We start from the raw sequence: 16,584 nt of genomic DNA, 5'->3' as shown, positions 1-16,584 counted from the left end.
CGTTAAAAAAATTAGTGGCGTTAAAGGAACTTTAAATTAACTAAAATAATAATAATAATTATATATATATATATATATTTATATATATATATATATATATATATATATATATATATGGAGCGATCGACCTCCACAAAATAATTTATTGCCGATTGATCGCCGTTTTTTTTTTTTTTTTTTTTTTTTTTAATATTATGAGCATGTATGTACCTTCAGTGAGTTGGACTGTCAAAATTGTTCCCAGTTCCTTTCGTGACGTCACCCCAAGGTATGGACGGAGTGAGGGGGGGCGTGGCCATAATGCAGAGGAAAAGAGGCGTGTCCAGAGTTCTCCAAAACAAAAGGACATAGTTGAAAATGCAAGCTAGTTTTTTTTTTTGTTTTTTTTTTTGAGTGAAAAGGGGCTTTCCGAGCTGCAATTTTCTTTTCTTCTTCTTTTGTTGGACTCTAGTCTTACTCTGCTTCGTTTTCGTGTATTTTATTTATTTATTTATTTTATTTTTTTATTTTATTTATTATTTTATTTTATTTATTTTTATTTTATTTATTTCGTATATTAAAACTCATTCACTGCCACTGACGGCAAAAAACGTCAAGTGATGTAGTTTTTTTTTCTGGGCTGGCAGTGAATGTGTTAATTGTTGTTGTGTTGTGTTTTTGTTTTTTTGTTTTTTGTTGTTGTTTTTTTTATCCCCTTTGGGCGGCACTAAATCATCTTAATGGACAGAATTAGAGCAGTTCCAATCCAGGCTGGAGATTACGAACGCAACTGTGTGAAATAAAAGAGAAATGACTGTGCGTCTGTGTGAAGGGGAGGAGGAGGAGGAGGAGGAGGAGGAGTGGCGGGATGAAGAGGAGGAGGAGGAGGAGGAGGGTTGGGATGAAAGAGAGGGAGAGAGAGAGAGCGTCTCCTCCATCCCAACCTCTCCTTGTGTTGTCACTGCTGCGCGGCTCCCGCTCGCCTCAGCCGCCTTTTGTTTGAAGCGGAGTCTCAAACCGTGGACCTCCATTCTGAAATATCTTTCTCTTGTTTGTGCCCAACCACCCCCCCCAATCCCCTCCCACCTTTTTACCCCCGTCCCCACACCCCCCCATCGCATCCGTGCGCAACTTGCGCGCCCTCTCCGCCTGCCTTCTTACCTCGCCTCGCCTTTTTGCCTCGGCTTGCACTTGGACTTGCGCGATGACTACTAGTTCTAGTTGGGGGGCACCCTGCAGCCGCGTCGCTCTGGAATGGTGGGCACCGCACGGCCGCGACGTCATCCCGGGGAGCATGTAAACGTCAGCCGAGTTTGGGATTTAACGCCAACAAAGGAGCGACGATGAGCGTCTTCTCGCTGTGCTTGCTCCTGTGCGCGGATCTGCTGGATTTAGCCGTGGGTGAGTGGCATCGAACCCCCCCCCACCCTCCCACATTTCTCTTCTAACACACATGCACACAGTCCAGGGGTGGAGGTCAACTTTTCCGGACCCACTTAACTCCCTCTGCAGGTGCACTTGGGAAATTAAAAAATAAAAAATAAAAAAATCTTGCAGCATCATTCCAAGCAAATAACATAAAAGCTGCAGGTAGAGAAATAATAAAAAAATAAATCTCGACAGCAGTGTGGCGCTATATGCACCTCATCTCTCCCTCCGGTTACCTTTCACTGTCATGCCTCTCCATGCGTGCCAGCCCAATATTATGAATGCATTTTGCGTGATGACATAAGGACGACTGCAGGAGGTTGAGGTTGATGGCACTAATACAAGCAGCCGGTGTGATTTGGCATCAAGACTTTTGACATGAGTAGCCATGAAAAGGTTCAAAACCTTTGATTATTATTATAATTTTTTTTTTTTTTATGAAAAAAACTGTGTGCAAGTCACACTTTTCATTCACACCACGGATAAACTTTCACTGCCAAGACAACCGCAACCAAAAATGATGCCGTGCTTTCCCCCTTTTGCACATGATGAAATGAAATGAAGCGTTTTGACCTTTGCAGGTTGTTCAGTGCCCAACACGCACACACAGTAAAGTGAGAGCTCATCGGACGATGCTTGCGTCAAACAAGTGGCTGTGAAAAGAAGGTTCAAGGATCGAACGTTTTTTTTTGGGGCTGATTCACGGAACAAAAAAAACATGTTGACATTTCGTGTATACGTTGTTTTGTGTTGCAGGAGAAAATGGCAGCGTGCGTCATGTTTAATTGACGCCTCGGCCAGGATTTTTTTGTGTGTGCCTTTAACTCTTTTACTGCCACGTTATAAAAAAAAAAAAAAAAAAAAAACAACAAAAAACTTTAACATGACAAAAGGCTTTGATCATCCTTGAAAACGTTCGATTTCATCACATTCCGTCATGTTTCATTGTAATTCCATCATGCCATCTGCTGGCCAAAGTTAGTGAGCAATTTTGATTCCACAACCCAATGACCAGGCAACGCTGCGCTTAGACATTGCACTGCCCATAGATTAAAAAAAAACAAAAAACAAAAACATAGTTGACGTCGTTTAACGTTTATGGCGACATATATCGTGATTTTACTCATCGCTATTAAACGTTTTTGGCGGTCAAAGAGTTAAGCACGTCAACGAGTCACTCGACCGGTGTTGGGTCGCCATTTTTAATGTTTCCCCAAGAGTGATTCTACGACACCTGCTTTATTCACGCATGAATAATTATATATAATATTATATAATAATTATTTATGCTGTAGCCGACATTTCTGCTGTATACAGTATGGAGGGCGTCGAGTATTTTCATCTTCTTCCCCCAGGGACACTGAATGTTAAGTGAGGATTTACTTTCGTGCAGGTGTTTTCAAACTTTGGGGTCCAGGTAGCTCTTGTAGGGGTGTCACATTCACAAAAAAAGAAAAAAAAAATTGAACTCTTTTTCATTGTATTATAAAAGAGATATTGGTAGCAAAAAATGGTCATAAATCTCAAATGTTATTTAAAATGAAGACAATTTGCAGTTTTTTTTTTTTTAAGATGTGGCGGCCCAAACCTGGCCCCCGGGCCTTGAGTTTGACACCTGTGCTTTACGGGATGGAATGTTTCCATTGTAATTCTAATTAAACATAAAAGGATGGAATGATCCCAAATGTGGAATGAATTAAAAATAGATGCCAAATTGTGAAAAAAAAAGTTGTAGTGTTATCATCATTTGTATTTTATTTATTTATTGAGAAATGAGTTGCAATGTAGTGAGAAAAAATGGCTTATTTTGTTGCTGAATTTTTTTTTACATTTTTTTTTTCTATTGGTATGAAGTCAGATTCAGATGTATTTTATTTTTTTTTCGCAAAATGAATCTGTAATATTATATTTTAGAGAAAGTTTAATGAGGGAGACGAAGTCAACCAGATAAAAATATAAAAATATAACATTTAAAAAATATATATTTTTGTATAAAATATATAATAATATAACTTTATAACATTATGCCTTTTCATCTGGAGAGGGGTGACTTTATACCGTAAAAAATTGGACTGTATTCTTGAAAGAATATGCCTTTATTCTTAAAAAAAAAATAAAATAAAAAATCTATAAAAAAAAATATAAAAAAACGAGGCCTTTTCTTTGTTATATAAAAAAATAAAATAAAAAAATAACTAAATAAAATACTGAGCGCGAAGGTGCTGTATTGGCCCAGTATGTAACCAAACATAAACCCTATTGAGCATCTGGGGGGGGGGCATCCGCAATTGAAAGGTGGAGATGTTGTCATGGCAACCTGTGACAGTCTCGTTGTTAGGACACTTTGGGTCCAATGTAGACATTTTCTCTTAGGGGTGTACTCACTTTTGTTGCCAGCAGTTTAAACATTAACGTCTTTGCGTTGAGTTATTTTGAAAGGGACAGTAAATTTTTATGTGGTTGTGTACACAGTTTGCAAACAAGTGTTTTGGTGTATGTCACTGGTGTTGGTCGGTTGGCGCAGACGTGGATCCGTTGTGCTTTAATTGGCAAACCGGGTCCGTCTTCAGCGGGTTTTGTGTCCAATTGAGGTTTTCAGGTAAGCGTTATGATGAGGATTGATCTCAGCCCTTCCGCTGGAGGTCAAACGTTCATTAAGAGGAATCAGATCCCGTTCAGGAAGCAAGCGGTTGACAGATGGATTAGATTGGCTGCGATGGAGTCTTTTTCAAATGCGTTTTGACTTCTTCGGTTGCCCGTCGCAAGTTTAAGACCTGACAGAGCAAGTTGCGTTTCATTAAAAAAAAAAGTGTTCGGTGACGAGAAACGCACCACAACAAGCAATGTATCGGCGTAATGCTGCTCGGAAAACTTCTTCTTTAGTTGGCAATCTAATTGAGTGGCTCAACAGCACCTCTGCTGGTTGCAACCATGTAGTGCGTCTATCCAACGAACTACATTTCCCCCTGAAGGTCACTGAAGAAGACTTACATTGGTGAATAACCAAGGCCCATAATTTTGCTCTTATTTTTTTTTAAAGAGAGATAAAGTACATTGAAAAGAAAATTTGTAATGCAGGAAATGGAAACGGTTAGTTTTTGTATTTGTTTTTGGTAGTGTTGTTCCGATACCGTTTTTTGGCCCCCGATACCGATACCGATACCCAGCTTTGCAGTATCGGCCGATACCGATACCATACCGATACTTGAGTTTTTTTTTTTTTCCTCAACATGAAAAAGCTGTCCTGCCATTGGTTCAGAGCATTCAAGGGCCAATAGGATATCTTAGATCGGCATGCAAGTGAACATGTCACATATCAGTGAATGTCGTGCACCAGCAAGACACAAGATGCTGCATCCAAAATCCTATAATAGTGTTGGAATTAATGGTATCGGCATGTTACTTGTGAGTAGCCACCGATACCGATACCACTGTTTTAATGCAGTATCGGCACCTCTGCCGATGCCAGTATCGGTATCGGAACAACACTAGTTTTTGGGCTAGAATTGCATTGAACAAATAAACCTATATTAACTCATTCACTGCCATTGACGGAAAAAGACGTCAAATTATGCATTTTTTTGCCCGTCTGGCAATGAATGTGTTAATAAATGACTTTTAAAAAAAAAAATCAAAGTGGCCCTTGCAGCTTTCTATTTTTCTGTGTGTGGCCCTCAGAGGAAAAAGTTTGGACACCCCTGCTGTACATTATATCAACAATTTATAATTGCTTCATTAATTTTTACCACGTTTAACTCATTCACTGCCATTGATGGAAAAAGACGACAAATGATGCATTTTTTTTGCCTGTCTGGCAATGAATGCGTTAAACGAGTCCTTGTTCATTAATTCCTCTGAAATATTTTCAGTTTGCTTCCAAATTTTCTCTTGTTTCCGGTTTTTGATGTTCCTCGAGGGTCAAACTGGAAAGACTGGACGGCTTCGTGGGGGGTGCTTTCCAGTGTTCAATATGTCAATTTCTCCGGTAGGAAACCTGTGAAGACGCGAGTGATTCATGGACGCCCGAGGCTCAGCGGTGCGCGAGAGGGAGCAAAGGCTCAAGCGTCTGGTCGGATCCCACAGAAAAAGCCGCCGTGGCAGGATGAAGTAAAGCGAAGGCCGTGCGACGCTCTAGGCGTCGTTCTTACCCGGGTGCCGCTACCTTTCTCAACAATGTTTCAGACGGCCGCTGTATGCCAAAGGGATTCCCCCTATTAAATTGATTTCTCTCCACAGGATGAGGCCGAATTGCATTGTCATGATTTGTGACCGGTTGAATTTGGCAGCGTTTTCAGACTTGTTTGTACATTCATCAATCAGAAAGATGCTGAGCATCGAGGAAGACGGATTTGAGCTACTGCGGGTTAAATATATACATTTGACCCCCCCTCAATAAACAAAAGCTTCATGAGCCAATCAATGAGCATGTTAAATGAGATATTTGTTTTGTTTTCTATTCTTTAGTCAACCAACAACACAGAATGAGCAGGTTGTTGTCCGAGTTGACTAACCACTTATCGCATGAATTACCGTATTTTCCGCACCTCATTATAAGGCGCACCTTCAATGAATGACATATTTTAAAACTTTTTCCATATAAATGGTGCTATAGTAGAGGCTGGGGTTACGTTATGCATCCATTAGATGGTGCTGCGCTAAAGGGAATGTCAACAAAACAGTCAGATAGGTCAGTCAAACTTTATTAATAGATTACAAAGCAGCTTTCTGACAACTCCATTCACTCCCAAAATGAATAAACAGCTGTTTTATTATTTTCTCTGAGGTAAAGTATTAGCATTAGCTAGCGATCCAAGATGGCGGGATCTTCTGCGCATGCGCGCCACCGATAGCGTCTCGACAGCGAGACCTGTTGCGGCTCAATATCGATCCATATATAAGGCGCACCTGATTATGAGGCGCATGGTCAGATTTGGAAAAAATTTAAGGATTTTAGGTGCGCCTTATAGTGCGGAAAATACGGTAATCAAAGCACAACAGATTGGCACTACCCTTACCTATTCCTAGCATCCAATTTAGTTTTACCTGAAGCTGCAAAGGATCTTCTCTACAGTATCCAGATCAAAGACAACACGAAGAAATAACAGGCTGATGGGTACGTTTGGCTCGGTTTTCATTTTAGAATTGCGTAAAAAATTTGGGTAATTGGGCATCGCCATTTGTTCTATAACCCAAATGAAAATGGAGACCATATGCCAGTCTGGTATTCCCGACCGGTTTTGACAAAAACCTTATGTAACGTCACTAAATGTTATGGCAACGGAAATGGGCAAAATGCTCAAAGTTAATCATAACCTTCAGAAAAAAAAAAAACATTCTTCACAGTCGCAGATGAATACTTGAAAGTTCTAGAAAAAGTTATTTGCAATGAGTTTTTTGAAAAAGAATATCTAAAACTTCATAGACGCTTCCTTGCGTGCATCCGAGGCATAACAGAAGACACGAACTTGCCAAAGTTGCCGTTTTTGCTTCGTTGTTTCTTCAGGCAATTCGATGCTTGGCGGTGTCAGCGGGACAGCGACAACAGAGTTCAAGGTGTATAATTAACTACCATACCACTTAAACACCGGCGGTGGTCCGTCTCCAATGTCAAAGAAGTGAAATGCTTAAGACTCAGTCGTCCTGAAGGCTTTTTAACTCATTCACTCGCCGCCATTTTCACATTTCGCAATCCCGTTCGCCTCCCGGCTGTTTGACTGGATTTTGACTGATTTTGCAAGGCAAATATTGTGTTCAATTGCTATAAAAGCATGGAACCTATCAAAAGAAAGATGAAAGTCTCTTCTTTCATCAGGAAAAAAAAGTATGTTTCTATCTGTTTCCGTTTTGCAGCAATTAGCATTAGAAGAGAGCTAACTTTCATCAGTTTTCACAAATCTATTTAAAATTGGAAGTAATTTAGTTTTTTTTCTACATGGCCCTGGTTGATCTCCTTTGCTCTGCTGCCACCTGCTGGCCGTTTGTGTAATAACTACCATTTCTGCAACCGTTCTTTGCAGTTGAGAGGCTGCATCAAAGCCTTCTCTATGCTCTAGCTAGCATAAAAAACAAAACAAAAAAACGTATAAATACGTCTTTGGGACACTTAGAACATTTAAAAAAAACGTTTTTATACGTTATTGGGAGTAAATGAGTTAATGCCACGTGGCGCGTCGGTCACACGCAAGTGATCTCCAATTGTTACTTGAAAACTTACCGAGTTGCTTGTGGAATTTTCCTTAAGTGACTCTCGGACTTTCTTGTCTTTCCTTGCCAGGTTCCATTTGTCTGATCGACACGCATGCGTAGCATTTCAACATCAACACACGTCCTGTCCTGCACCTTCCCACAGTTGTTAGTTTCCGCCCATGTCGGTCCACTTGATGTTGAGTTTAGACCGCAAACGTTTGTTGAGGAAAGTCTTGAAGCTTGTTGTGTTGGTGACGGTTGTTTTTCCGTGTTTCGCAGGAACAGCAGAAATTTAACATCGCTGATGAGGTTACAGAGTTTGGTGACTGCCTGATTGGGATTTTTTACATGTTGAATTTGCTTGACTAAATCGGCGAGTCATAAGAAACAAAACCCCATCATGGTTTCTGTTTATCAATGAGTTTATCCAGCAAGTTTGGATCCAGAGCCAACTTCGCTCGTGTTTGACTTTATGGTTAGAACGAGCCTGACTTTAGTCAATTGGAGGATGTAGCTGCCATTATAAAAAAAAAAAAAAAAAAACATACACCAAAATCTGGCACTTGAATCGAATGATTTTGACGACCTGATCTGAAAAACCTTGGCGACATGCCTGCTTTGACTTTAATCCTAATTGGAACATTTAACGTGCAAAGAAAGCATTCAATTTGAAAGATTCAAGATTAGGAGAGTTGATCCCAAAGCCCTTCACTCCACCCAATAAATAAATCATCGACAGGGAGGGGGGGAAAAAAATATATCATCCGGCACACAAAACCGTTTGCCTTGAAGATAGATAGATGCGAGGAGCCACGCCGGCGGATTTAACAGCCGCCGGATCTCTTTGGGCTCTGATGGTTCCCGTCGCACCGTGACTGTCTGCTGCCGACACACTGACAAGATAGCGGCTGACGGAAAGCGGTTGCGGCGGCGATGCCACTATCGAGCAAAGCACCTCCAGGCTTTGCTTCGGCGCCCTTCAGATCATTTCAACCTGTCGCTTCGGGGCGCAGTGGCCTCGCCCACAGACATCAGGCACACTCTCGCGTGCGGCAAAAAAAAAAAAAAAAATGCTAAAAAAATGATTGCAGACGGACGGGAAGACGAGTTGCTTTCGTCTGACATTGACGCAGAAACAAACAGCCCGCGTGATTCCTGGATTCGGATGAGGTGAACAGTGTTGCCGGTAACCGCGTTACTCCAAAAAAATTTGCTTTCCAAAGTAACTAGTAGTCTAACGCGTTACTTTATTCTACAAAGTAGTCTGATTAGAAGTTACTGTCCAGAGATTCAATGCGTTACTCCACATTTTCATGAAGAAGGCAAAATATCTCACTGTTGTAACAGTCACAAACAACTGCCGCTAACTACGACGATGAGGTCGTCTCCGCCCTCTCGCCAGGGGTGACGTCAGACAAGTCACGTTTGCAGCATGCGCGAGTCGACTCAAGTGTACGCACTTGGAATAGCGGAACAAACAATAGAGGAATTAAGGGGATTTTCATTTTCAACCTGGATAGATTTTTATTTTTTGTTTTATAAAAAGTATTTACGTTACAAGAAGTCAAGAGAGACTGCCTATTTTGTTTTTTGTTTTTTTTTTAAAAAAACTTTATTTTCATGTTAAAAATACACTTTCAATAAAGTATTTGGAACTCCGTTTCGACCGCATTATTTTTATGGTGGTGTTATCGGCAGCTGCTGAAAGTAACTAAAAAAGTAACTTTTAATCTAACTTAGTTACTTTTAAAATCAAGTAATCAGTCACGCAATTTAGTTACTTTTAAAACCAAGTAATCAGTAAAGTAACTAAGTTACTTTTTCAAGGTAACTGCGGCAACACCGGAGGTGAAGCAGCATGTGGCTCGCTACTTTACGCACATGATTCCATTTGACAGGTAAACGATTGTATATTTACGATCTCGAGGTGGTTGATAGTGAATGTTATTCCTTTCATTCTTGCCGAAGTAAACGTCGGACAGACACAACGGCGGTTTGAATGTTCAGCATTTGTGTAATTTTAGAGAAACATTCTTATGATTCGACTACGTCAGAATGAAATGATTTTTTTTTTTCACAGCAGTAATGCAGTACCAAAGCAACCGTACATGTCCTAAGTTGTGAAAAGAATTCTAATATCCTATGCGCAAACCTTTGAGGATCTAGACTAGTTACGTAGGAAGTTTTTTTTTTTTTTTTCTTTTCTTCCAGTTTAGCCACTAACTAATTACTATCCTACTGCGGTATTTATTTTGTATTTTTTTTTTATTTTTATCCACACTGCACAATCTAGTTGTGAATAAACTGCTAATCTCGCACAGCTCGACGAAGCCCATTAGTCTTTCACTCCATTATGTATTCTACTGATAGCTCTAATGCGACAGTCTAACGCTGTGGCTGTGTGTGCTTTGGAGAAATACATAACGTTTAACCTTGTAATAGGAAGTGACTGAATCAAAACAAAAAATAAGGGAGTCGGCATGCAGCAACCTAAAAGCACTCAAGTGGTTGACCTGAATTACATTGAAAAGAAATTGAGCATCGTTCAAAAGAGGATTAAAAACTAACTAAGGGGCAATGTTTCCTTATACATACATCTCCACTAGGGGTGTTAAAAAAAATCGATTCGGCGATATATCACGATACTACATCGCGCGATTCTCGAATCGATTCAATAAAAAAATATCGATTTTTTTTTTTTTTTTTTTTTTTTTTTTAAGAGCTCAGAATTGTTCATTCGGTAGTCTTACCGATTCAACGTCTTATCATCATTGCCTTTTTGTGTGTGTGTGTGTGTGTGTGTGTGAATCGATTTTTAAACTTCCATTTTTAATGGAAAAATATTCGGGTTAGGATTCACACCTTGAGCATGGAAGAATGTTATATGAACGGAACATTAAGCCTGAATATTTTATTTTAATGCTGTTCAAACATGAAACAGATTACAACCTCTATAAGACTGAAATTTCAGATAAATAAATAATACATTTTCATATAAATCTTACACTCTACAAGCTTACTGATTAGTATTTTCTAAATTTGAATGAAAAAAAAATCGCAACAATCGACTTATAAATTCGTATCGGGATTAATCGGTATTGAATCGAATCGTGACCTATGAATCGTGATACGAATCGAATCGTCAGGTACTAGGCAATTCACACCCCTAATAGCAATGATTGGTTAGCCATAAACCAGGAAGAGCTTTTCTAAATATGCAAATCAATTATTTACACATTTTTTATTTTTTCCTAAGATGAGACAAAAAAAGACATTTTCATCCTTTGGCGCGATTGGTCAAAAACAAACGTGCTCGAGATACTGCATCGTCCAAATTAGCAAAAATGATTGTACAGAATGCGAATGGGGGGGAAAGTTGATATTTAACATTAAATTGTGCGAATACTGTGAAATCAGACGATATATTCCCAAGATGGCTACAAAGAGCAGCACGACGTCCCTGGAAACGTCTTCGACGGCAATATGCTACACGTTAGAAGATAATGAAGCATTAGCATATGTGGCAGCTATCAGCCTTTCAGCTGAAACGTGCGAAAAAAACAATCATCCTGTTGACATTTCCCGCAGGCCAAAGTGGGATGTTTGCACTCAGCGAGAGAGAGAGAGAGAGAGAGGCCGGGAAACGATGAAGATATTTTCAGCCACGCCGGCGTGATATTTGCATTCAAGAGGATGCGATGGCCTCAGGGTGGGCCGCTGGGGGGGGGGGGGGGGGTGGGGGGGGTGTCTCCTATACGTGTGCCACAATGCAAACAATGCGATAGAATACGGAAGCATCGTGACAAATCTTTTCCTGCAGCCACTCCTGCTGCATCAACCAAAGAGAATTAAGCATCATGAAAAATGTTTAAAACGGCAGATTTCATTTCCTCCATTTTCCAAGCTCCCTTCGAACGATCAAATGAGAAATCTTGTGATGAGCCGAGACAACTTGGGGCTTTGGGCAAGGGAGTTGAAACGGTGAACTAACTTGCGTTTCTCCACCCCTCCGAAAGTCCTTCTTTCGCACATGTAAGGCTTCCTGGTTGAAGTCTTTGGCTTGCGTGGGAGTTTGAAGCAATTCTGATTCCCCTCTGCAGCCCGGAAACGAGCGCCCCCCCCCCCCCCCCCCCCCCCCCCCCTCGCGAGACTTGAAACCGCCTATGATCTTCAGTCGCGTAATTTGAACACTGACTCCGCGGACAAAAGACGGCTAAGTTGCATTTTTAGGATTGATATCGACCTCATCAAAAACAACCGGCATGGAAGTTACGAGTATCTCTTCTAGAACACGACAAATGCAAAATCAGGTTGAAACCTTTTAGATACTACTATTACTACTAGTCTCACCGTCAGGCTCCGTTTCCTCCACTTTGGAATTACGCTAGCGCTAATGATTCCGTAGTTACGGTCATTTCCTGTCTGCGGCATCACTCTCCCCTTTGTCGAAACCATTTCCCCCTCCTGCACACGTGACCATCTATCTGACAATATGTGGTATCGACGCAAAAGCTCCGCTTCTCCGCTTTCAGAATCCGTTGGAATTACGATGCTAGCGAAAACAATTCAGGAGTTACGGCGATTTGAAAAACGTGCGGATTTTCCTGTTTGGGGACGACCGCTTCGTATTTTGGGGGTTAAATTCCAGCTAGGCTCACATTGCAGTCCAATTAGCATTTTTTTTTTTTTTTGTGAACTCGGATCCGTGAATGGAATGCATCGGTGACGTAAAACGCATGCGCACAAAATACGTCGCGTGTTGTGGTGTTTTCTGACGTAAAATACGGTACCCACGCACGGGCCCTTCACTTTTATTTTGTGTGAACGCTTTTGTGAGGGTGGATCTGTAAAGTGACGTGTGCTGGTTGTTAGCACAAGCGACTTGTTCTGGAGCCATCTTGCATGAAAAACCCGCGCTTGAAACACAGACTCAATTAGGGTGTAAGGTATTTAATCATATTGTACCGCTCGGTGGAAATATAATAATTAGTGAGTAATTAAAAGCACATACTTTATTTTCTTCAATGCTTGCACAAGTGCTACATCGCTACACGTGTGAACTTGCTGATGTGTATTTTGTTCATGGAGGAAAATTAAGACGTCCATTCAATCGTTCATAAATTCGCCGGCACAAAAGTTTGCACTTGCTGAATGGTAGTCAAACAGTACAATTTTTTTTTCTCAATGTCCTTATTTTAATATTTCTGCGGATTACACACTCAGATATTGTCATGTGCTCGAGAGGCGTGGAACAAACTCGACGAGACGAGACACAAAGAGAGTTGCACGGAGGGACATTAAGCAATAATCCGGCAAACACAATCACTTCTCAGAACGCTACTACAGACAGTGAATCGATCTGATTGGTTGTCACGAAGTAAAGGACTCAAGATTGACATCACACAGAATAAAAGCTGGTGAAACATCACATCGCGTTCTCAGTTGAAACCAGATGATTGTTACGTCAGTTCAAAACGGACACTTGACCTCACGGTCGTGAACCCAAACTTAACAGGTCGGGAACTCTTAACTTAACCCTGGCGTGACCCCAGACATGACAGATATGTGATAGGGGTGTTAAAAAAAATCGATTCGGCGATATATTGCGATACTACATCGCGCGATTCTCGAATCGATTCAATAATCGGCAGAATCGATTTTTTTTTTTTTTTTTTTTTTTAGGATTCACACCTTGAGCATGGAAGAATGTTATATGAACGGAACATTAAGCCTTAATATTTTATTTTAATGCTGTTCAAACATGAAACAGATTACAACCTCTATAAGATAAATAAATAATACATTTTCATATAAATCTTTCACTCTACAAGCTTACTGATTAGTATTTTCTAAATTTGAATGAAAAAAAATTGCAACAATCGACTTATAAATTCGGATCGGGATTAATCGGTATCGAATCGAATCGTGACCTGTGAATCGTGATACGAATCGAATCGTCAGGTACTAGGCAATTCACACCCCTAATATGTGATATCACATGATATTTCCCAGGGTCAATTTGACCAGATTTGAATTGCATGTTCTTGATAGTAACATTTCCTGAATATTTTGTATTCAATATCAAGACTACAGGAACAATTTCAAATGAACACAAGTTAGATCTGACAACACCTGGAGATTTATGATGTCTTCTTTCCCCAATCTGGAAAATTGCTTTCATACCATTTGCAATGTGATCAATATCTGGCAACGAATGCCGTTTTTAATACACAGTCAATCGTGCGCGTTCATCCGAATTTGGTTTTCGGGTTTATTATCGGCGTGGGTCGAAAGCTGCCAGTTAACGCGGCACGGCAGCAGCTTCGGATTAGACGTGAAAACACGGAAGGGAAAGGAGGGAAGGAATGTGATGTGAGGGAAAACGGGGGGGAGGGTTGTTAATCTGCGCACTTGACGTCACTGGATAGGCTGAAGCTGTGCAGATGGGCGAGGAAGCGAGGATCGTGTGGGTTCCGCATGCATCCGACAGATTATTCCCACTTCATGCATGCTGACTTCCTCCCAATTGAGCCATGGGGAGATTTTTTATTTTTTTTATTTTTTTGCCCTGGGGACAACATCCCCGCATTAAAAATACTACGACTAATAATAAAAGCCGTCAATCTGTCATCGCACAACAAGCAGGTCCTGCCTGATGAGTCAGTCCACGGCGGGACATTCCGGCATGTCTGCCTCACGCGATAACATTCATCAGCAAAACCTGCGAATTCACCTCGCGCAAATAGAGAATTCATCTCCGCCGACATGAATTCTTGTAAGGCCACCTGAACGGCTGCATTCCGCATTGAAGATGGCAATTCATACTGAAGTAAAGCAGAGGTTGTTTTTCTCCGCATCTTTTACACAAAGCAACGATGATATCATTTATTCCCGCCTGGTAAAACTGTCAGTGTTCATTCCGAGCTAAAGTGAGGATGTTGGAAAAAGCTGCTATACGGGTCGGACCTGTTGCGTAAACAGATCTTGTGAGGGGTCATAGCGTGATCGGATGTAATCTCCAACGGGAACGCCAGCGCCGAGTTGAGAGCGCTTTACGGGAAGCCGAGGATGTGCCGTGACACTGTGGAAATTCCGACAGTGCTGTTACCGTACCATACAAGAAGCATCGGGTCGCCTTCGATTCTGCTATTTTAACTCATTCACTCGCCGCCATTTTCACATCTCGTTCCCGGCTGTTTTACTGAATTTTGACTGATTTTGCAAGGCCCACAGAAAATTGTGTTCAATTGCTGTAAAAGCATGGAACATATCAAAAGGAAGATTAAAGTCTCTTCTTTCATCAGGAAAAAAAAAAAGTATGTTTCTATCCGTTTCCGTTCTGCAGCAATCAGCATTAGAAGACAGCTAAGTTTCGTCAGTTTTCAGTTTTCATAGTGTATTAACTCTTTTACTGCCACACGTTATCAAAAAAAACAAACAACAACGCCCACAGTGCCAGACGATTTCGCCGATTACAAGCATTCATCAGATTTCATCAGATTCTGTCACAACCCATTGAAAAGAGACACAATGCTGCCATCTGCTGGCCATAGATAGTGGTTGTTTTTGATTCCACAACACATTAACCAGGCAGTGCTGTATTTAGACTTAAAAAAAGAATAATAATAATAAAAAAAACGTAGATGACGTCATTTAACGTTTATGGCAGCATACATTGTGATTTTACTAATCGCGATTAAACGTTTTTGGCGGTCAAAGAGTTAATATGCCACTTATCATAAACATCGATAACCCTTGACTTTCATGGTTCTGTGTACTCCGCCTGTGAGAAAAGGAGGGGTCACTGCCAAGTCATGGGTGAAGAAACCCGAGAAACCAACAAGACAGTTAGACATGAGTGGGTGGAGCACAAGCAAAGCATTAGTTAAAAAAAACAAACCAAAACAAGAGAGCTGAATGGCCGCTACCACAGCATAATTTCGAGACTAAACCTTCATAAATAGCCACTTCCTGTCTATGTATTGTCACTGGGATTCATGCATTATTCACGCAGAGACTTCGCCAAAATGTTCGGGGAAGAAATGATGCTAGCTCATTATGTTAACACAATTGAAAGCACATTCCTGAATATGCACCAAAATGTTTGTTTTTTTGTTTTTTGTTTTTTAAATCTTGGCACTGTCAGCCTGCTACATGAATATGTTCTTCTCTTCATTGTGTAGGTGTACTGCAAGGGCATGTAAGACAAGCATAGCCACCCAACGTGAATTCCTTTATTGCGCTAAAGGCTTCCATATCGTGCAAAAAAAAATTTTTTGGCATTATTTGTCACCTTAAATGTACTTTAACATAACGCGCGCACACGCATACAGTAAAAGTACTGCTTAGCATACGTACAATGGCTTTTGTTTAATTGCGTCTCTTCCGATGTGACTTTTAATGTAAGCCTCGTCGCAGTCGCTTCCATTTGTCTTCACTTTTATGCAAGTAGCTGTTTCTCTCCCAGAGCACAAATCTCTGATATGAAATTGCCATCCTTCGCGTCCGAAATGACTCGCAATTAATTTTACTGCCGCTTGAGAAGCCGTTATATATTAAATACAGTATGAGCCGTGTTATCAGCGCAGACGGAGGGGCGGCCACCCGCAGGATGGTTAACGGTGAGCTGATATTAAGCAATTAATAAACAGTGTGGAAACATTGTGGCCGTAAAAAGATTCGTTCAGGTGCCGTTGGGATGATCGTTTGTTCGGAGCCTCGCTCTTTACGGCTCGCCATTCCCGGCGTTTTGATTTTTATGGCTTGGGACTGGAATGGAATTCACCAATTGAAAGTTGGTATTACATCACATTCAGCATTTTGGAAAGTCCGGTTCACAAGGATGCAAAAATAGAACAAAATACGCACCCAGCGGAAGGTGGGAGAGAACGCAGCGGACTCGTTAGCCATCCAATGGAAGCGTTTCCCCTCATTCCCTCTAAATTCAGCGCGGAGATGCATGGCATGTACATGCAAGAGATCGGAATACAT

General features: G+C 40.9%; 1 protein-coding gene across 2 annotated transcripts in view; it reads left to right on the top strand.

Annotated features, from left to right (window-relative positions):
* The first annotated feature begins 876 nt into the window (after positions 1-876).
* igsf21a (immunoglobin superfamily, member 21a) overlaps positions 877-16,584 on the top strand; it is a 209,204-nt gene continuing 193,496 nt past the window's right edge. The window contains exon 1 of one of the 2 annotated variants that reach the window (XM_077528427.1): positions 877-1,380. In XM_077528427.1, the coding sequence (XP_077384553.1) occupies positions 1,323-1,380 (58 nt within the window). In that variant the 5' untranslated portion in view covers positions 877-1,322. The remainder of the gene's footprint in view (positions 1,381-16,584) is intronic. The other variant, XM_077528428.1, reaches the window with a different exon arrangement.

This window comes from Festucalex cinctus, chromosome 8 (assembly GCF_051991245.1).
Source record: "Festucalex cinctus isolate MCC-2025b chromosome 8, RoL_Fcin_1.0, whole genome shotgun sequence".
In the NCBI taxonomy this organism is placed as follows: Eukaryota; Metazoa; Chordata; class Actinopteri; order Syngnathiformes; family Syngnathidae; genus Festucalex; species Festucalex cinctus.
This window is presented reverse-complemented; position numbering and strand designations above follow the sequence as displayed.